This window comes from Diceros bicornis, chromosome 10, assembly GCF_020826845.1.
Source record: "Diceros bicornis minor isolate mBicDic1 chromosome 10, mDicBic1.mat.cur, whole genome shotgun sequence".
Lineage (NCBI taxonomy): Eukaryota > Metazoa > Chordata > Mammalia > Perissodactyla > Rhinocerotidae > Diceros > Diceros bicornis.
In genome coordinates, this window is record NC_080749.1 from 78,724,182 (window position 1) to 78,745,709 (window position 21,528).

Genomic DNA, 21,528 nt, shown 5'->3' on the forward strand with positions numbered 1-21,528 from the left:
CTTACACCTCAACAGAAACACCCACAGCAAGTAACCTGTGTGTCATGCGTCTGTATTTGACACTGTCCCTTTCTGTGTCCCCTATACAGAGCACACACAGCCTGTCCTTCTGTCCCTTTCCGTGTCCCCTATACAGAGCACACACAGCCTGTCCTTCTGTCCCTTTCTGTGTCCCCTATACAGAGCACACACAGCCTGTCCTTCTGTCCCTTTCCATGTCCCCTATACAGAGCACACACAGCCTGTCCTTCATTTAGCAATAACATGATCTCATTAGCGGCTACTGCTTTTCCACATGATTCCATGGCACGACAACACCTCCCAGCCAGGAGAGAGGCCTTGGGGGCCCTCCAGACACACAGCACACAGCATTCCCAACCTGCCGGACATTGAGAGTCGCAACGTTGCTGAGGCCCCTGAGGCCACCCTGTGCTGACGTCCTCCTGGCGTCCTAGTATAAATAGTAATGTAGTTCGCATTGACAAGCCCCGTACTCAATAGTTTACACAGATTATCTCAGTAGTCAATCTACTACTCTATCAGGTAACTACTATTATTTTCTCCATTTTACTATTGAGGAAACTGAGGAATAGTAATTTGCCCAAGGTCAGGATTCAAACCCAGACCATTTAACTCCAGGATAGTATGTTGCTTCCTAGAGAGAAAAGAATTGCTTCTCCACTTCTCAAAAGAAATTTGTATTTTCCTATCTGGACTAAAAAAAACCCAAATACCTAACTGACCTCTTCAAAACAGCCGGGCGTGAAGTGAAAGAACCATGTGGCGCAGGACACAGTAATATTGCACAAAGAGCAAGTGTCGTAATTATGCATTTCCTCTCGCTGCGTCATCCAGTCCTCTTCCCGGCTCCAAATCCGACTCCCCATTTCTTGTTCTTCAATAATGCCGACCACCCTGTATCTCCTCCACGTCTCCCGCGACAGTTCTGCCCCTCAGGCTGACACCCACTGATTGCACTGCCCACAGAAAGGACTCCAGTCACCTGCCCCTGGGCAGTCCCTCCCCAGATGGCCAGGCCAGAGAACAGCACCCCACCCTGGGAACTCCTTCTTGGGCTGATTTTGGCCTAGAGGGCCGTCTCTGCCCATTCCCATCTGTACTAGGGACACTGTAACTGCGGGATCGGCCCCAAAATCATAAGCACTCCTCACCTTTAAAAAAATGTTCTCAGTCACACTTTGCAGTAATAAAAATCCTTTTCTGGAACAGGGCAGAGTATGGAAACCAAAAACACAACACAACAAAAAGATACTTCTAATCTTCCTTTCTCACCCAGGCTTAACATTTTCCGTCTTCAAATGGCCTGGCTCCTAGAAAATGAAATCCTTAATTTCCAAGATTTCAGGCTGTTTTTATTAGTCCGGTTGTCCGCAAAGTCGCTCTGTCACATGCAGTGGAAGGGAACCTCTTTGATTGTATTCACTGTCTGGGACTCAGCCTGCCGGTTACCTGGTCCACGTGATAAGGCCATATTTTCTCCCAAGTCTGCTGGTTTCTTTGATAAGACTAATTTATTATGTCTACATGGATATAACTCATCTACTAATTTGTACACCCATCAATCAAATGCTCAGAGTCAGTATGAGAGTAATCTCACATTTTCTAAAATACTCATAAATAGATACGTGGCTTCTAAACATCACCTCATGTTATAATCTATACTTGATATTATAAACCTCATTTTAGTAACATGTATTGTTTGTTATCTTTATAACAGTAATACATGTCCCTTATGGAAAAATCAGAAAATGCTGAAAAGAATAAGATGAAAGTTAAAATTGGCCATAATCCCACTAACCAGGAAACTGTAGCCATTTTAACCATCTTTTAATTCATATATGTTTATATGTATAATATATCTCATTTATACACTCGTTTTACAAAATTGGGATATCTCTGATGTAAGTATTGGGAAAGATTTGAACAGCATAATTGGGAGTGACTGTTGAGCCTTCATACATAGGAAATCTGGATAAAGAAGATACTTTTCCCATGCAATATCACACAAAAAAATTGTTGCTTAAATCCAAAAAGAAAATAGCTGACCAAAGTCATTTATCCCCAAAACTCATGATCTGTATTTGCAGCCCCTGGAATAAATTTTGGAGGTGGGAGCAGGGCAGAATGTTTCACTTCTTCATAATCAGCGTCCTGTTATTAAGGCTACATAGACCACGTTGAGAGCGACCGTTTATCCCTCAGACTCTGCCTGACCCACAACATTCCTGGCCATTCCACTGACCTCACATATATTTGAAACCATGAGAAATAGACTTTTTCAAATTCTTGACAAGACTTCAGTGATCCAAGAGTTTGTCTGTTCTGGCCTCCAGACCCCATCTCGGCTGTTCACCAACACAGAGAGGATACCAGAAGCTGCCTTGACTGGGCCTCCCAAGGGAAGCAGAGAGGAGGAAGCCCCCCTCTCAGTTTTAAAAAAGAGGACCAGAAACACACAAAATGTAGATTCTTCTGCCTCTTCCTGTCACAGGAAATAGCAATACTCCTCCATCCATATAGTGACACAAACCGGAAACCTCGCCTAACGTTTCTCTCTCATACTCGTAGCCAGTCCTTCACCAGGTCCTGTTAATTTTAACCCCTGACAGTTTCTTACATAAGTCTATTTCTAGCCACTATATTACTCATTCATTAAACCAACATTGGTTGAGTCTCTAAGAGGTGCCAGGCATTGTTCTGGGCGCTGGGAATACAGCAGTGAAGGAAACAGAGTGATCTTTACCTTCATGGAACTTACTTCTAGAGGCCCTGAGTCCAACTACCATCTCTCCAGCCTGTGTCACAGCAGCCTCCTGATGGTCTCCTTACACCCACTGCAGCCAGAGGTTTGTGGTGTGACAAATATGATCATGTCACCCTAGCACGTACACAAAGACGAATGGTTCCCATTGCTCTTGGGTTAAAGATAAACCTTTTTAACTTGCCCTGCCTGGCCTATAAACCTGCAAAGTCCGGCAAGGCCGGGCCCACCCACTTCTCCAGCCACGCATGGTACCCCACCCCGCCTTCTCTCCACACCAGCCACACCTGCCTTCCTCTGTCTGTTCCCCGCATCAAGGACAGAGACCTTCACCATGCTCTCCCCTCTGCTTGGAACCATCTTCTTTCTTTTGCTTACCTGGCTGACCCCTACTCACCTCTCATATTTTAATCAAATCTAAGAAATTAATTTGATACTCTCCTTGCATAGTTTGAGGTAGCAGGAGTATCGTGGTGAACCAGACTCACAGGTGCCTGCTCTCGAGTTGAGATGACGTAGTAGGGGAGAAAGATAATTACTGTAAACTATAAATGCTTGGCTGATGCTGGATTATCCCTGTGCGTCAATAGAACAAAACTTTTCTAGGCTAGCCTTCACCTTTTCTTAAAGTTAAAGGGGTCACAGGTGTGGCCCCAGCTTTGCTCATTCATCAAATGATCATACAAATTCATACAATCATTCATTCATCTAACATATTTACTCAGCACCTTCCATGTGCCCAGCACTCCTGGGGAACTGAAGAAATGGCGAGCCAGTCGATCTGCCGCGTGCAGCTTACATTTTCTTGGGGAAACCAGACAGTAAACAAGTAAACACACCATATAATTTCAGGTGGTGATAACACTGCGAAGCAAAAGAGAAGAATAGGGCTAGAACGTGATGGAGAGATTATTTTAGAGTATTTTAAATAGTTCATTAGAGAAGCTTTCTCTGGGTTGTTCACACTTGAGCCGAGGCCTGAATGAAGTGAGGGAGCAAGCATAAAGCTGGTAATGGTGTGTTCCAGGCAGAGAATGGCTTGTGCAAAGGCCCTGCGGCAGTTTCGATGGACTCAAACGGCCTTCTTCTTAAGTCTCTGATCTTGCCTCTCTGGTAGAAAAGGCTGCCATTGGTGTTCTCCCTGGCAGAGTGATCAAAGAAATAGCCATTTGTGGCCACACCACTTATCTTCACACCCGCCGGGTGGAACCTGCATTGTCCTCCTTCCAATCAGCGGCTTTCCTGCAACTAGCCTCTCTCACGATCCAGGTCTGCTTCTTCAGATCTTTAGCAATTACGATTCGTGCACACAGGAGGCCTCCCGAAGTTCCCACAGCCTGGCTCCTCACACAGACTGGCTCTTCAAAACATCTTGGAACAGATCTGAGCCTGTATCAGAATTTACATTTGATCCAACCAAACACGGTTTTTAACTGAAATATATAATGATTCACATTGGCATACAATACTGTACTATGCAAAAAAAATGTCTGTGAGAAACATAGATACTAACACTCTTTGTATTTGGCCTTGGAATACTGTTGTCGAAACACAATTTGTTCTGGCAAATAAGAGGGTGAGAAGGTCAGAATGTCTATGTACTAGAACAGGAGCAGTGGAAAGTCCAAACCCTCCTGCTTCAATAACTCCTTACAACTGCAAGGTAAAGAACAGCCTGCCTACATCTATTTCTTAAACAGAAATGATGGTTAAACACTCAGTACTTTTCCTTTGGAATTAAATAAAATAATGCATGTAAAAATTCTGTGTAAATACAAGTCATTCTGCAAATATTAAAGTCTCCACCAAATACCGGTAACTATTAATCACCTTCTTGAAAATATGCCTCTCCCAAAGGCATAAAAAGAGTTTCCACATTAAGTCAAGTCGGCCCGCTGAGGGCAGAAAAAGCAACTCTTTAGACTAGCAGCCCCATTTTCAGGGATAATTAGCTTTAAGCCTCAACAAAAAGCAGACTTGGGTAAGAAGGCTAAGGCTGGAGCATTTTTGTTACAAAAGGTTCTACTATTTGCACAAGCATTTACTGTATCAAAAGTTTCTTACGTGGCTTTGGTGACCTTGGTCAGAGTTGTTGATTGTTGCTTTTCTCCAGAGGCCCTTTCTCAGGGGGGTAACTCCTGGCCAGAACAATGTTGCTGGTGGTGGTTTCTGCCCTGAGCCCAGCAGAGCAGCTTGACTCAGCCAGGCACAGCCAAAAACATTATTTCTATGCATAATTTCCTTTTGGGTGATGGGAGGAAGAAAAATGTATTTCTTGGAAAATGTGTTTTTATAGTCACTTAAAATTCCACAAGAAAGAAAAAGGAAATTTCCCTTAGAGATATACAGAATATACCTAATTAACACTTTCAAATTTGGATTTTTCCTCAGAAATAGTGATTTCATTTTTTTAAAAATCTTTAGGATTCAGAGACATGAAGGGTTCCACAGCCTTAAAAATTAGAAAAATACTGCCTTGGAGAATTTGGCAATAGGACAAATACAAAAACCTTGTTACCTTGTTACCACCAGCTGCAAAAAGTATGTATGCAGGTAGCGGAATGACAACACCGCAGTGTGACTGGGCTGCCTGAGTGGGAGGTCGCGGAAAGCCCATTAGCAGATTCGGTTTCTGGTCCCTGGAAGCTAGAATCAGACAGCTCAGCTGGGAAACAAGTTTGTAAACAAGTTCAGCTCACCCCGCATTCTGTAGGGGCAGCTTTATACCGCTGACTCATAATGAATCCCTGCAACCACAACAAATGGCTCTCATGTGCGAGGCTGAGGCTTGATTTTGTAGTAACTTAATGGGAGAAAGTCCCTTCATTCTAGACCAGTACCCAGTTCCAAATGGCCAAGCCTGTCCTGCCCTGTTATTCTGTAAGGTTGGCCAATGTCTAGTTTCTGAAGGCCTTTACCTGTCCTCTCTGCAAACCCTTCTACAGCCTTCCTCTACCTACTCTCCTCCCCCTACGTCATCCCCATGTCTCATTTTCCCTCCCTGCCTCTTTTGCATTTCTAGATGCCCACACTCGGTGAGAGTTGGCAGCATTAAGAGTGCCACCTGTTTAGTTCAGTAAAGGGAGCCCTTCCTGCCAGATGTAGGAGAGGCGTGTGAACATTTCCTGGGCTGCAGGCAGCCTGGTTTACCTACCCTTCTCTCAGCTGCTTCGCCCCCGAACGCTAGTCCCCAACCCCGTGCCTGTGCATAGCCTTGCCTTTCTCTGAGCTGGGTGAGATGGACTGGCAGTCCTGCAAGATTGCATTCGCTTTCCTTATAGTTTGGGAACCTACCCCCACAACATGTAGAAACATTCAGACTCCAGCCTGTTGTGCTGAAAGCTAAGCCACAGATCATCAGCAGGGCCTTAAGGCAGGACAGGTACACCTCAGTCACGTGGATTCCGTGAGACGGAACAGACGCACACTGCACGACTCCGGAGACACGCAGGGTGGAGACCGCCAGGGCGCCTTCCTCGGAATGCTGAGCCTACGGTCCTGTTCCCATCAGTTGTGCGTGCACACACACACCCCTCCATACACACACACACAGACAGGTGTGTGCTCTCTCAGTCTTCACCACGTTCTTCTCCTCCTGCCTCATACGCTGTCTTGGAATAGGTTTTATTGGCATGCTAATAGGCTGTGAAACCGGTTCCACATTGGACATGCTTATCCCGGGATGCAGAGATCTGTCCTCTGCAATACTTGGTGACACTTTCTTACTTCTGGGGAGGCGGTTATCTGATACTGTGATTGAATGTATATTTTTGTATCTAAAAACTCTCCTACCTGGTCTCTGGAAGGTTATTCCTTTAGCTGGGAGAAGTTGGGAAAAGAGAGATATAGGGAAGGCACCTAAAAAGGAAGAGGGCAAAGCTAGAGACATTCCTCAGATTAAGAGAGGGGAATAAGTGATGCAGAATGTGAAGCAGGAAACAGGCAGCCTTCTTCTCTGGTCAGGGAAAGGAGTGAGGATGCACAGTGTTTGCTTAGTGGTTAGACAAGGCCCTGGAGTCAGAGGGACCTGGGTAGGAATCCCAGCTCTACCTTTGATGATTTATTTAACTTCTCTGATCACTCAGTTTCCTTATCTATAAAATGGGGAGAGATGTGTGTGGAAGGAATAATTCTAATTACAGGGTTGTTATAAGATTTGAATAAGATGACAAATGAACAGCATTTATCAGGTGTCACATATAGTAAGTGGTCAACATAAATTGATGATGATGATGATGATGAAGAAGAAGATTGAGTCAGAAGTCCCCAAGACCACTGTCAGGTTCAAAGATTCATTAGATGGACTCACAGAATTCAGAAAGCTGTTATATTCATAGTTATGGTTTATGAAAGAGAAAGGATATAGATAAACATCAGCAAAGGAGAAAGGCATATAGGGCAGAGTCCAGGAGAAACCAGGTGCAAGCTTCCAGTTGTCCCCTTCCAGTGGAGTCCCACAGACAGCACTTAATTCTCCCAGCAACAATGCATGAGAAGATGCACACAGTATCGCCAACCTGGGAAGCTCACCAGAGCCTTGGTGTCCAGGCTGCTTATTAGGGACCAGTCACATAGGCATAGGTCTCCTGCATAGCTGACCTTAGTTACTCAGTGTCCAGCCCTTCCAGAGGTCACATGATACCACGTGGCCCCAGGACCCAGATAAACAAAGACACTCTTATCAAACAGGATATTTCAAGGGCTTAGGTGCTATCCTCCAGGAGCTGGTCAAGGGCTAAACCTTTCTGGAGAATGTGCAGGGTTTGGACAAGCCCAGCCTGCTGAGTTAATGCTTTACTGCACGATGATGATGATAAAGAATCCTGGCTTGATGGCGACTAGCACTGACACGAGGCCTTGAGACCAATGAGACTGGGCCCAGTTATATCTCAGAAGCTGAGATTTAACTAGAAGCAGAATCAGTCTTGACAAACATAGTGAATATATTGCCTTAATTATAGCTTTCAAGAACCACCAAGGGAGAAAGAGGAGTGGGGAGGAAGAGGATGACGGCACTAAGCGAGAGAGAAGGTAAAGGGAAGGAGGTCACCAAAGGCCAATGAAGAGCAGCTTAAGTCCCAGGGCTGGGATTTGGACACCAAAACAGAAAGTTGTGTCCTCACCCAAGGAGCTTAGGAGTAGGTGAGACCCAAGAAGGGCAGGACAGCAGCAGAATGAGCATCGATCTCAGTCCCGAAGCAGAAGGGTAACCCAGGAGCCCAGGTCCAGGGAAGAGAATAGGATGCAGGTTTTGGAAGAGACTGAAAATTCCCATCATCTTTAGCAGAAGAGTTGACCTGAGTCTACCTCAGACTGGACTGAGGAGCTTTGTCCAGGATCCAGCCCAGCCCTGGTGGAACAGGCGGATTCTAAATATGTTAGCCAAGCAAGTCCGCAGAGCAGTGAAGCAGAGATAAGGGAGTCCCTTTGAGAAGGGACTAGCCCTCTATTTACATTTCGATACAGATGAAGTGCAAACAGAATAGAATTTGGGAAGATATCCTGACCCTTAGGAGTTAGGTGGTTTTTTGTTTTTTGTCTTCTTTTTGTATTTTTGTGAAATAAATATTAGGAGAAAAGCCTTTCGAAATCATCATAACTTTCCATGATTTATGGGAAGTTTTTGTTTTTAACATCTTTGTAACTAAAAGTCAGCCCTTTCAATGAAAACATGACAACAGTGGAGGGGAGGAATGTATGTTCTCCGCCAAACCTAAGGGGGAGAATTCCCAGCAGAGGAGACAAGCATTGAGGGCGGCAAGGAAGAAGGATAAGAAGCCAAAGTCTTGGGGCTGGCCTGGTGGCGCAAGCGGTTAAGTGTGCACACTCCGCTGCAGCAGCCCGGGGTCTGCCGGTTCGGATCCTGGGCGCGCACCCACGCACTGCTTGTCAAGCCATGCTGTGGTGGCATCCCATATAAAGGGGAGGAAGATGGGCATGGATGTTAGCCCAGGGCCAGTCTTCCTCAGTAAAAAGAGGAGGATTGGCAGATGTTAGCTCAGGGCAGATCATCCTCACACACACACACACAAAAAGTCAAAGTCTAGGGCCTTGTAGCCCAGGATAGTGAAATGAGCCTGGGGTTTAGCTAGCAAGGGCATCATACCACACAAATCATTTGGCTAAATGTGTAAACGGGGCTGCTCTCAGATCACTGCGGAGGAGTCCAGGTCTGTGGGCTCCAATGCAAGCAACAGCTCTCAGCCGTACCACTTTCCACTTTCTGGCCCCCTCCCCCAAACATTACATATAGGATATACAATTCTTTGGACTCACATCTGGGAAGCAAAGACGACAGGTAACTAATCGAAGTGCCCTCTTACTTGGCAACAGTAAGTGCAGTAGAGATCACAACACCGACCCACTGTCTTTTCAGAGGTGTCATTTGAAAGGAATGGTACGGTCCCACTCCCCAGGAAAATCCTGCCTTCTCCCATCAGAAAATTTATCAAAACCTACAAATTTGACAAAATTTTCCTGGTGAAATATTGCAATGATATTAAGTATTTAATTTGCTTTCTTTCTTAGATCCCAAGAGATGACCCTAAGATATTTAAACCTTGGTCTGTCCCTATAGCATAACACTGCTGCCATTTCCTAAAAGGTAAGATCAATAAGTTGAAAGAAAAATTACTCAAAAAGAAAAAACAGATCAGCGAGTCCAGTGGCTTCCAAACTGTGTTCTGTGGAACCTCAGGACTGCACAAGTGTGTAAATTAAGTTTCATTTTTAAATCTTACCCAACATTTTAATCCATTAATACAAAACACACATGGCTTTGGATGCTGACAAAGGAAGGTCAGGGTGTTTTACCCAACATTGCAGTTTTTCCTTTTATTTTAAAATAAAATAAAAAGTGAGAATGCTGTGCATTAAGATACTTTAAAGACCCTACTCCCTGATTCTTTTGAGAGTCACTTACAACTTGAGTGCAAAACCCCAAATTGAATCTGTTGATTACTACATTTATAATTAACTAGTACTCTGGGGAAGAGTTCTCTCCTTGTATTCATTGAGTTTAACTGCTACAGTTGTGCACAGCTGCCTAACACAAATGCAGAGCACTCAAGGCTCTGGAGAGCGGTGGCCAAAACTACCTGGTAAATATATGCAGAAAAAAGAAACATATTTTCATTGTGAGAAAATTAAGCTTCTGCTTTTCTGCACACTTGATAGGCAACAACAGAGAAACTGAAAGCAGAAGAAAACTACATCATAGATCCAGAGAAAACGTTTGTTCATCAAACTCCAATTTTCCAATTAAATGTCTAAAACAACCCACAAGTATTAACATATATAGGTTTAATTCCATTGTGCTTTGTCAGATGAGAACAACTTGCACTGATATGTTTGCTAAATCAGACTAAATAATTGATGAGGTTTTTTTTGTTTCTCCTTTACAACAACAACAACAAAAATCACAATAGGCAACATTTAAAAGTCTTAAATACCTTAAATTATTATAAAATAGTAATTTAAAAGCATACACCCCGGCATGGTGGGCAGAATGCCTGAGCTCCTTAATTATTCTCTCTCTCTCTTTCCAAGTAGTAAAGTTAGATGTGGATCTGATGGCAAATCCACTCTAATTCCTAAATAAAACAAGGTGTGTAAAGTGCATAGCATTGTGCCTGACACTAGTATACAATGAAGGATAGCTAAACACAAACACACACACTCAGATGTGCTAAATATCAAATTTTAACAAATTGGAGACCACTAGTGAATGAACTGGGTTGTCAAGTTTTTGTACAGACTTTAAAATGATGACCATCCTCAGATTGCAAGACAAATTTAAAAAACAGAAAACAAAACCAAAAAACCTCTTGCCAGCTTGCCACTTACCACTCTTTGTGTGTCAGAATTTTCTCCATGCTATGCCATTAAAACAAAATGAAGATATAAATTGCATTCTGAGTCTAACTCTCATCCTTTACCAGCAATTTCTTTTTGCATTCTTCAGAGTAAGATAATTGTTCTCATTTACTTGCTTTATTAACAAGTGTTAAACATTACCTTATTAAATTTATACCACACTAAAATCTATTTGTGTGTGTGTTCTCCATAACATTTTAAACCTCTGCTAAAAATGCGTGAACACTTCTGATCTCATCCAGCTTCTTTCTTTATAAATGAAGACATGGAGGCCAAGGGAAGATAAGTAACTTCCTAAATGTCCTTATTCAAACCCGTAAAGCTGACCAATCTAATTTTTCAACTATTTATTGTTCTCCTTATACACAAAAGTTGAAGGATTTGCACACTTTATTTTGTAATTATTCTTTCTTTTTTTTCCAGGTGTTGCAGTTCTTCACAAGTGAAAAGATGGCTTGTTAATCCTAACTGGACTCCAAACTGATGTTCTTTTACTGTTGTGGAAGAAAAATGACAAAATTTAGAATCATTATTCAAGTCTGATTCCATTAACAAAATGAATCATTATTTACAAATTATGTACTTAGACTTTCCGGCCTAGAGGCCCCCAGACAAACACTGAGAGATCCACATAAGCAATGCTGATTTAATGCTGATTTGTTTCTGAAGATATCATGTAAATATTGCAGTAAAAGCAAATTTTTTCTTTCTGCGTCCCTCCAATCTAACTGGACTGGTAACGTGGAGTACGGTCATAGAATGAAAGACACTTCTCAGTAGAGAAAAATGTGATTACTTTTCCAAGGTGTGTTTGAGTCGGTGGCCACAGAGCAGCAACACTGCAAGAGTTCTACAGGGTTTGCGTTGTGTTTTCACTGTGGATTAGCTATGGGTCTGTGTACGTGCATTTGACAGAAAAGGAGTGGTATTTTCCTCATGTGGATCAGCTATTCACTTGGTTAATGTTCTTTTGGAATTTGGAGGGAAAAAGCAATGAAACACATTTTCAATGTATTATCACCAAACCCTTTTGTTTTTTTAATTTGTTTATGAAAATCATTTGACATGGTATCAGAGTTTCAGAAATACTTCATTGCTCAGTTTTCCCTATATTGAAGTGGGTAACACAGAGCAAAAGAATTCTGAATTATAATCACCCCTGTGTTGCAGTTTAAAACATGCAAGGTCCACCAATTCCATTAATCTGAGTTTTAGAGGCCTTCAGAGGAGGAGAAAGCAGCATATGAATTAGGCCTCATTTAACCAGAAAGTCACTGCTGTTCTACCAGCCAGAATCCACAGCTTGAGGCTCACCAAGCTTCCATCGGCAGTGACTCCTGAAGTGAATGAAGCAGGAGAGGCTGAGCTGAGAGCACCTGGTGATGGGGAGAGACGGCAAAGACGAGGCGAGCAGTGCAGCCTGGAGGAGGCAGAAGGTCACGGGAGGCAATGAGCACGTCTGGCTGGAGGGACTGGGACACAGCTGCCCAGCTGCCCATCCGCTGACTTTGGAGGCTCCGCTGGGCCACAGGAGTACACAGGAGGAAGTGGGAGAGGAGCACAAAGAGAAAGGAGATGGGAGCAGAAGGGTCACGGGCAGGACAAAAATTACACAAGATTTTTGCAGACGTGAGCAGAAGAGCTGGGGAACTTAGTGAGAGCAGCCGGTGGGAAATAAGTTGAAAGTAATAAAAAAAAGTTTTGGCTCTCGAAAATAAAATCCTTAACTGGGTAATCTAACATGAATGTGAGAAATTTGTTTTATCATTTGTATCATTTTAAATGATGGTAAATATCATTTGTATGTTTTTTTAATTTGGTCTATTAGGGATAAGGATGGTTACTGGGCATTTATTTTCCATTTATCATGGTTGAGGACTAGAAAGGACTAAAAATAGAGGGTCTGAATAAAAATTCTTCATGTGAGTTGATGCATAAAAATCTGAATGGCATGCATATCAATAAAGTACTTTTTAAAAAAGACACATTTGAAACCACATACTTGAAACCAGTTCTTTGGGCTCAATAAGCATTATTGAAGGATGAAACTTACTAAATTTTTTGAATAAGTAATACATTCACACAGTTAAAAGATAGAAAAAGGTATACAGTGCAAAGACTTACTCTCACACCATCCCCATCCAGCCAATTCTCACACCAGCACAGAGTGCAGCCACTTTTATTAGCTACTTTTACTGTTTTTCAGGAATAGCTGGTCCCAGAATGCCCAGCCACTCTTTGTCAAGATTAAAGCTACTCTTGACTGGTCCCACACGTGGATGGGACACAGAGGCCAAATGTCGGGATGTTAGAGGATGTTAAGGCGACAGGACAAGCACCTGGTTCCTGCCCCTGTGTTACACCTGCTGGACCCGCTGAGCGAGGTGCTCTCCCCGCTCTCTCTGTCTAGACAATTCCACCCCCTCCCCACGTCAGCCGTCCCCTGGCACCTGTAACAGTGAGGAACTGTAACCTTGAACACTCATCTTGGCTCTACGGGTCCTCCTGTTTCTTCCCTCCGGGTCTTGGGTGCACAGGAGGCATTTGTACTTCTGCCTTCTGAGCCTGCGTTCTCCAAGTGGGTTTTCTCTCATGTAAGGAAAAATTTCCTGCTCCCAGCTCCACCCCTGGAACAGTGAAAATGAACACTTCATATGTGTCATGTCATTGGGTAGACAAATAGCGAAAAGATATGCTTTCTGATTTATAAGACGCCAAAAAATAGCTTAAAAATTAGGCAGAAATAGCTGGAGACAGAAAATAAAGGCATTTTCTCAGTCTCCCTACACAACCTTGAATGGGTCCATATTAAGACACCACCAAGTGCAAAACAAGAGTGTTCTTTCCTTGGCACAGCCACCAGATCAGGACAGGCACCCCATACTCCCTTAACGTCACATGTAGATGATGTCACCAGCTGTCCAGCTGGTCTTGCTCCAAAGCATTCTGCACACAGCTGCCAGGATAATCTTTCTCAACATCTGTAACCACCCACCCTCACTGGGTAAAAGAGCAGCATTCAACAGGGCAGTTTCTTCTTCCAAAAAGGACTATACTGTCTTTTGTGTAGCGTGGTCGCCTGTTGTTTGTATCTGCCTGGGGTCTTTTCCTTTGGGAAGTCGCCTGTCCTCCACTCCACATTCCAGGAGGGCTGCTGGGAAAGGCACAGGATAAGCTGGGTCAGAGTCTCTCCCCTGAGAGTTGGACTCGAGTAAGATACGTAGATTGCCTGGGTGGCCAAGGTGTGCAGAGGAAGTCCACAAGCTCCGCTGCTGAGACCCTCAGAGGAGCCTCTGTCCCCACGCACCTCAAGGCCTTTTCTTCAGCTCTGCCCTCAATTCTGCCAGCCAGCCAGTATCTTTCCAATGGTATCAGTTTCCTAGGGCTGCTGTAACAGATTACTGCAAATTGGGTGGCTTAAATATTTATTCTCTCACAGTTCTGAAGGCTGAAAGTCTGAAATCAGGGAGTCGGCAGGCCGTGGGTTCTAGGGGAGAAGCTTTCCTTGCCCCTTCTGCTGGCTCCTAGTGTTCCTTGGCTTGTAACTGCATCACTCCAGTCTCTGCCTCCATTGTCACATGGCCTCCTTCTCTGTGCCTGTGTCCAGCTCTCCCTCTCCTTTCCCAGAAAAACACCAATCATCGGGTTTAGGGCCCACCCTAATCCAGTATGACCTCACCCTAACTAATTATATCTGCAAATACCCTATTTCCAAACAAAGTCACATTCTGAGGTTCCAGGTAGACATGAATTTGGGGGGAACACTATTCAACACTAACAAACCTTCCTGCTGAGGCCAACAGATCCAGTTCTGGGTGTAAGTGACCCTTCCTCCTTTATTGTACCTGGTTCTTCTATCACACCATCTGTCTACATGTGTATCCTCCTTTCTAGAATATAGGCCCACTGACTGCTGGCAGAGACTGTATTTTACTCATCTTTTACCACAGGGTCTATCTCAAACTGATATTTCCACATGTTTGACTAAGGAAGAGCAAATGAATGTGCTCTATTCAAAGTATTGATGAAACCTATATTATGTAACTCAGATACTCGTGGGCCAGGAGGTCTAAGGGAAGTAAAAAGAAAGAAGCTATAGTTCTTTAACAAAGAAATCAGGCTTCATATTGTTATTGGATTTTAATCTGTTGGAGTCATTATTTATTTTACTTGCACACATTAAGAAAATTTTTCCAACACTCAGAAATAAGGCAAAAAAAAAAAATACTGTGTGACCTTTCAGTGTCATACTCCAGGACTGTCTCATAAGCCCATTAAAGAGTAATCTGATGCTCTAGGGCTGCCCTGTCCAATATGGTGGCCACTAGTCACGTGTGGCTATTTAAATGTAAATTTTAATTAATTAAAGAAAAAGTTCAGTTCCCTATTTGCCCTGGCCACCTTTCAAGTACTCAGTAGCTCGGTGTGGCTAGCGGGTACCACATTAAACAGCACAGAAGAGACCACAGCCATCATCCCTGAAAGTTATATTGGACAGAACTATTCTAGGGAAATGGAACTTGACGTATTTACTATTCATTAGGGTTCAGATTCTGAAAAGGTAGGTCTTGCCATAAGCAGTCTCTAGAAGTTGGAAAAGGTAACGAAGTGGATTCTCCCCGAGTCTCCAGAAGCAATGCAGCCCTGCTGACCCCTTGATTTTAGCCCAGTGTGATCCATTTTGGTCATCTGACCTCCAGAACTGTAAGCTAAATGTGTGTTGTTTTAAGCTACCAAGTTGTTTGTGTAACTTGTTACAGCAGCAATAGGAAACTCATATGGGGGTAACTTGCAGAACATTGATAAACTGCAAATGATTTCTGCATGGTTGAAAAGATAACCCCAAAGTTTTCCGGTTTTTCTGCTCTGTAAGATGTTAACCAGTTTTGATTTGGTTTTTGGTTTTTTTGGTCTAATTCTGCAATCTTATTCTGACATTCTTTTTTTCCATATTAGTTTCTCATATCTTCCTTTGAACTTGCTTCACCACCCTGGCTCCCTCATTGACTGTATCTTTGATACTTGCTCACTATATACTATATAACAGTCATGGTTTCATATTTTTAAAGTTAGACGTTGACATGAAAAAACAGACACAGGACTCTGAGATTTTTCTGTATGTCAGAAGAGCCTACACAATTTATATAGTGATGAATCTGATGAACATAGTTCATTTACAATTTAAATGAATAAATTGGGCCGGCCCCGTGGCTTAGCGGTTAAGTGTGCGCACTCTGCTACTGGCGGCCCGGGTTCGGATCCCCGGCGCGCACGGACGCACCGCTTCTCCGGCCATGCTGAGGCCATGTCCCACAGACAGCAACTAGGAGGATGTGCAACTATGACATACAACTATCTACTGGGGCTTTGGAGAAAAAAAAGGAGGAGGATTGGCAATAGATGTTAGCTCAGGGCTGGTCTTCCTCAGCAAAAAAGAGGAGGATTGGCATGGATGTTAGCTCAGGGCTGATCTTCCTCACACAAAAAAAATAAATAAATAAATGAATAAATTTCTTATCCTACAACAAATATAATTTATTGACTAAATGTAATCAGTAGACAATTACATTCCAGGCAGAAAATATAAGGAACATTGAACAAACAGCCCAATGTAATTAACATTCAATGTATAACTAAGGACAAACTTCTTCCTTTTTTTAGCAAATATAATAAGAACAGAGCCTGTACCAATTTAAATATGACCTTTTACCACTTGTCTGGTCTCTTTGTTCGTTGTGCTCAAGAAATTGCTGGAATATAAATATTCTCCAAGGTTTATCTAGACCAGTACATTGAAAATGCAAAGAACTTGATTTTTTTTCTCCACAGGCCTTTCTCCACAAACACCATTGTGACCAATAGTTTATATTTTTAACCAAATGTTAGATGAATCAAAGTTTGGGAGCTTATTATTTCAACTTTCCCCAACATACACCCTATTCTCAAGTTGCTCACAATCCATAAAAATTGAAGAGATATGATATAGATACAAAAGAAACAAAAATCCCTGTCCTCTCTCCTTAGCCCTTATGTTCTTCTCGCCATGCCATTATATCCCATCTGGAGGAAGCAGAGGTAGACATATCTGAACCAGCTAAGGAGCTTTTTCAAAACTCCCATATCCACTGCCCATCCCTACCCTATCCAGATACACCACCCCAAAGGGGTATTGCCAGAATCTGGGTAGTTTAAAAATCTATAGGAAGAAGAGGAAGAGAAGCAAGTACACAAAACACACGTTGTAGGAGGGTTAGATTAACTTAGCTAAAATAGAATCCAATGGTGTCTCCCATTCCAGTCCACCCCTCCTCCCTTCCCCAGAGGGATCTTTCAAAAACGCTGACAGTCCCGGGCTGGCCTGGTGGCAGTGGCGTAGTGGTTAAGTTCGCATGCTCTGCTTTGGCAGTCCAGGCTTCACGGGTTCGGATCCCTGGCACAGACCTACACATCACTCATCAAGCCAGGCTGTGGTGGCATCCTACATAGAAAATAGAGGAATATTGGCACAGATGTTAGTTCAGGGACAATCTTCCTCACACACACACAAAAAAGTATGCTGACAGCCTGCTGATGTCATACTTGATAATCTCCAGTGGTCTCCACTGCTGACCAGGTTGTCACAAACTGACCTAAGGCAATTAGGCGACTGACACATACAGCAATTGACAGGTTCTTTTAATAAGTATTGGCAGTCTCCACTAGTTAGGCCAAGCATCTTGCATGGTAGGTTCACTTTGAGCGGACATCACACTCTGATGGCAGAATCATCTATCCTTCTAGTTCAGCAAGTGACAGCATCCTCTGGCAAGAAGGCACTCAGAACCAATAGCACTCCAGATGTGGAGCACTGCTCCCAGCACAGCCTGCTGGACTCCTCCACCTTCTTCAGATAAGGTTCATAGGGCGAGCATAATCTTTCTAGACAACCATGCATCTTATTTCTAACATCCCCTATACCCATTAACAAAATCTTAAGATGAAGTTTTAGAAAATTATTTGAAATGTTTGGGGAACCAATTTTGACGTGCAGATTCATGATCTGGATTCTTCAAAAGCAAACTAACTACACCTATGGTGCAAAGTGACTACATCTAGGGTATAAATAAAAGTTAATTTATGCCTAAATACATAATATAGTTTATACTAAATTTCTAAAGTATTTTTAAGTAAATTATCACACAGAAAACAGAACACAGATTAAGACCAAACTCCTTAGCATAGCCCTCTAGGTCCTTCTCAAACGAACCCCCACTTCATCTCTGCCACCCCTCCCCCAACATACACTGACATATATACACACACACGCTACACGAGATGCACAAAGGTGCTCCCTGCTCTTAGAATTTGGCAGCCATTGTCACATTGCAGGCCTTTCCACGTGCTGCTTCTTGCCCCTACTTCTCCATCTGACCAACCACTTCTCTTCCTTCAAGACCCACCTCCAGTATCTCCTACTCAGGATCCTTTGCGCATCCCTTCCTTCCCAGCCCCATGGATTTGGTCACCCCCCGTCCACATTCTAATGGCATCTCATACAAACCTCCACATCTGTGCATCCACAGTGGTACCATGCTTGTTGTTATCATCTGTCCCTCACTGGTCCGTGCACATCACAGGACCATGATTTACTGTCTTCAGACCTCCATCACAGCACACCAGGCACACAGCAGGTATTTAGTGGATACTTGTTGAATAAAGGAAATAAAAGTGAAGGTCCTAGAACATTTCATTGTTACCTCTTTTCTGCCGAGGAAAAGCAGAGACCTTCCTAACGTGTTCTCAGCAAATGCATTTCTCAAAGACAAATCTGTTGCTTATATATTGTTCTTTCTAGGCAACTGATTCTCAAAATGTCATAAAACACCAACGTTCTTAATGTTATTTCATAACCCTTTTTACCTGCGTTCTAAAAATTCCTCGTGGAATTTATGTATTTAAAAATGTGACTTGAAGTCACATTAATAGGTGTACAGAACTGATGGAGACGTCCACTTTCGCACTTCCTATAGCAAGTCGCCTCGTGCTGAGAACCTCTGCTGCGGGCAAGCCTTACTGTAGAATGCCCTCTGAGGCCACAGCTTTCTTTACTGGTCAGTTTCTGAAAAATGAAGCTGTGATTTGAAAGAAAACTATTTTTATCCGAGAAAGACGTGGGAAATCCTCGAAGACAGTTTTAATACTGCATTTTAAGAATAGAACCTGAAATGCATAATAAGAAAAAGGGTTCTACTTTTTCTCATCAGATAAATTAACATTGAATTTACTTAATGGCAGTCCATGGCCTTCTTTTGGAACAATAATCATCATCAATTATATTATAGTTGGCTTACTTTGAAAGTAAAACAGCCCTGCTTACTCCCAAAGTTTCTGTGAAGAATTATAAAATGCATGTTAAAATATTCTGTAAAAAGTAACAGCCTCTATAAATGTAAGGTGTACTATGACTACTCTATTACTGTGAGTAGTCGCAGTGTACACCAGGTAGGAGCAGTAGTATGCTCACTAGTAGTAGTAGTATTACTGCTGCTTCTGCTGCTACTATTACTATTACTACTAATAATAACAATAAAGCAGTGACTAAGTTCTATTGAGTTTAGTTGCTTTTTCATTTTGGGTAAATGACTTTACATCACACAGAGTCCCCCAAAAAATGAAATTTGGGTTCATAAAAAGACATCAAAGAAAGATGGCAGTCCAAATATGCCAAGCAACATACAATTGAGATAATTTTCTAAATAGAGATGTTTAGATCTGGGTCATCAATAAGATTTCTTGTTCTTTAGTTGCATTTTAATATATTAAGAGATATAAATTAATAAGCAGTAAAGAGTCCTTCATAAATAATCCTATAGCCAAAAATTATGCCATATGCCATCACAGTTAACCTTGTTGGGATTTTTTTAATGAATGCCTACATAACTTAGAAGTAGCTATTACAGTCATCCAAAATATTACTTACTTGGGGGACCGGCCTGGTGGTTTAGTTCACACGCTCCGCTTCGATGGCCCGGGGTTCGACAGTTCAGATCATGGACGCAGACCTACACACTGCTCATCAAGCCATGCTGAGGCAGCATCCCACACAGAGCAACTAGAAGGATGCACAACTATGACATACAGCTATCTACTGGGGCTTTGGGGAGAAAAAAGGAAAAAAAGGAGGAAGATTGGCAACAGATGTTAGCTCAGGGCCAATCTTCCTCAAAAAAAAAATATCACTTACTTGGCAAGTCACCTCAAACTATCTTCTGAATAAACACTTTACAGGAGTAAAAGAGTTTTCACCTTAACCTGCCATCATTCCTATGTGGAGAGAGAGAGAGAGGGTGAATGCCAGGTTTCCTGACTCCCTATGCCTCAAGAGTCTAAATAAGAGAGTACATTTGTTTAAAAGGGGAGAAATAAGCCTCTTAAAAGCATAACTTACCAAATTTTACTAAAATGTTCAGGTAATTAGCAATGTTTACTTTTTATTTTTCATTATCTTGATTATAACAAATATTATAAACAGTAAATATCATTAATAGTCAAATAACTATTAAAGTCATTCTATGCAGCAACTGAAAGAAATGGTATATATGAGATACACGGCAACTATTTAACACATTTTCACCTAAAATGAAATTATTTGAAAGCTCACTGCACCTCAAAGGTTTTTCATTGTAAAAATCCCATGGAGCCTATAGAAATACTTCTAACCACACACTCATGTGTACATATATATGATACAGTTTTTAAGCCAGGTTCATCAGGTGTTCTACAACCTTCCATCCAAAGCATAAGAGTCTAAATACTTTTCCCAGATCATTTTCCAAGGGAGCAATGTGCTTTTTGAAACAGGCCCTTGGCATCTTCCTAGTTGTTGAAATAAAGACGTACTGTTACTTGCCCTTGAAAAAGAAACATCTATTTCCACCACCAATGTTAAAAGCAATATCAAGTTCACATGTTGCGCCTAGCACCTTTCATCTAAGTACGTCGAAATTTTAAATCCAAAAGTACGATGGGGAACTTGCAGCAATGGCAGAATGAAGAGGGCAGCAAATCCTCTCTCCAAAAACAACTATTCTTTTGTTGTTACTATCCTAGAGTGGATTCTGACTCCAGGGACCCTGTGGACAGCAGAGCGGAGCCCTGCCTGGTCTTTCTGCGCCATCCTCTCCTCTTGCGGTGCTCTATCAGACAGTGCTCCACTGCTAGTCATAGGGTTTCCACGGCCAATTTTTTCAGAAGTGAGTGGCTAGGTCCTTCTTCCTAGTCTGTCTAGTCTGAAGCTTCGCTGAAACCTGTCCGCTATGGGTGACCCTGCTGGGATCTGAAGTACTGGTGGCATAGCTTTCAGCATCACAGCAACATGCAGCCGCCACAGTATGACAACCGATAGACGGGTGGTGTGGTTCCCTGACCAGGAAATGAACCCGAGGCACGGTGGTGAGAGCACCAGATCTTAACCACTAGAGCACCAGAACTGAAAAACAACTATAAAACTGGGCAAAATTGTCCACAACTATCATTTTGGGACTCTGGAAATCAACCAAAGGCCAACAAGAAATTGAGAAGTGTTTAATTCATGAAAAACTGCCAAATTTCAGGTAAGAACGGGGGTCTGTGGCATTCCTGTCTGGAAGGGAATGATAAAGATCAAAGTGGAAATCAATGAAATAAAAAACAAAACCAGGGTCAGCCTGGTGACATCGCGGCTAAGTTCAAGTGCTCTGCTTCGGCAGCCCAGGGTTCGTAGGTTCAGATCCCGGGAGCAAACCTATGCACTGCTTATCGGGCCATGCTGTGGTAGGCACCCCACATATAAAGTAGAGGAAGATGGGCACGGATGTTAGCCCAGGACCAATCTTCCTCAGCAAAAAGAGGAG

The 21,528-nt window shown here is 42.7% G+C and overlaps 1 protein-coding gene and 1 long non-coding RNA gene across 2 annotated transcripts in view; one reads left to right on the forward strand and one right to left on the reverse strand.

The window, feature by feature from the left end:
* The window catches only part of LOC131410967 (aldehyde oxidase 2), a 72,837-nt gene extending 61,683 nt beyond the window's left edge, over window positions 1-11,154 (forward strand). The window contains exons 36-37 of the mRNA XM_058549551.1: window positions 9,311-9,386; window positions 11,081-11,154. Of these exons, the coding sequence (XP_058405534.1) occupies window positions 9,311-9,364 (54 nt within the window). The 3' untranslated portion in view covers window positions 9,365-9,386; window positions 11,081-11,154. The remainder of the gene's footprint in view (window positions 1-9,310; window positions 9,387-11,080) is intronic.
* On the reverse strand, window positions 10,990-12,076 carry LOC131410973 (uncharacterized). Its single transcript, XR_009221441.1, has 2 exons — window positions 11,972-12,076; window positions 10,990-11,151 (listed from the first exon to the last, which is right to left on the reverse strand). It is a non-coding gene; the product is annotated as an uncharacterized LOC131410973 (long non-coding RNA).
* Between the last annotated feature and the right edge of the window lie 9,452 nt (window positions 12,077-21,528).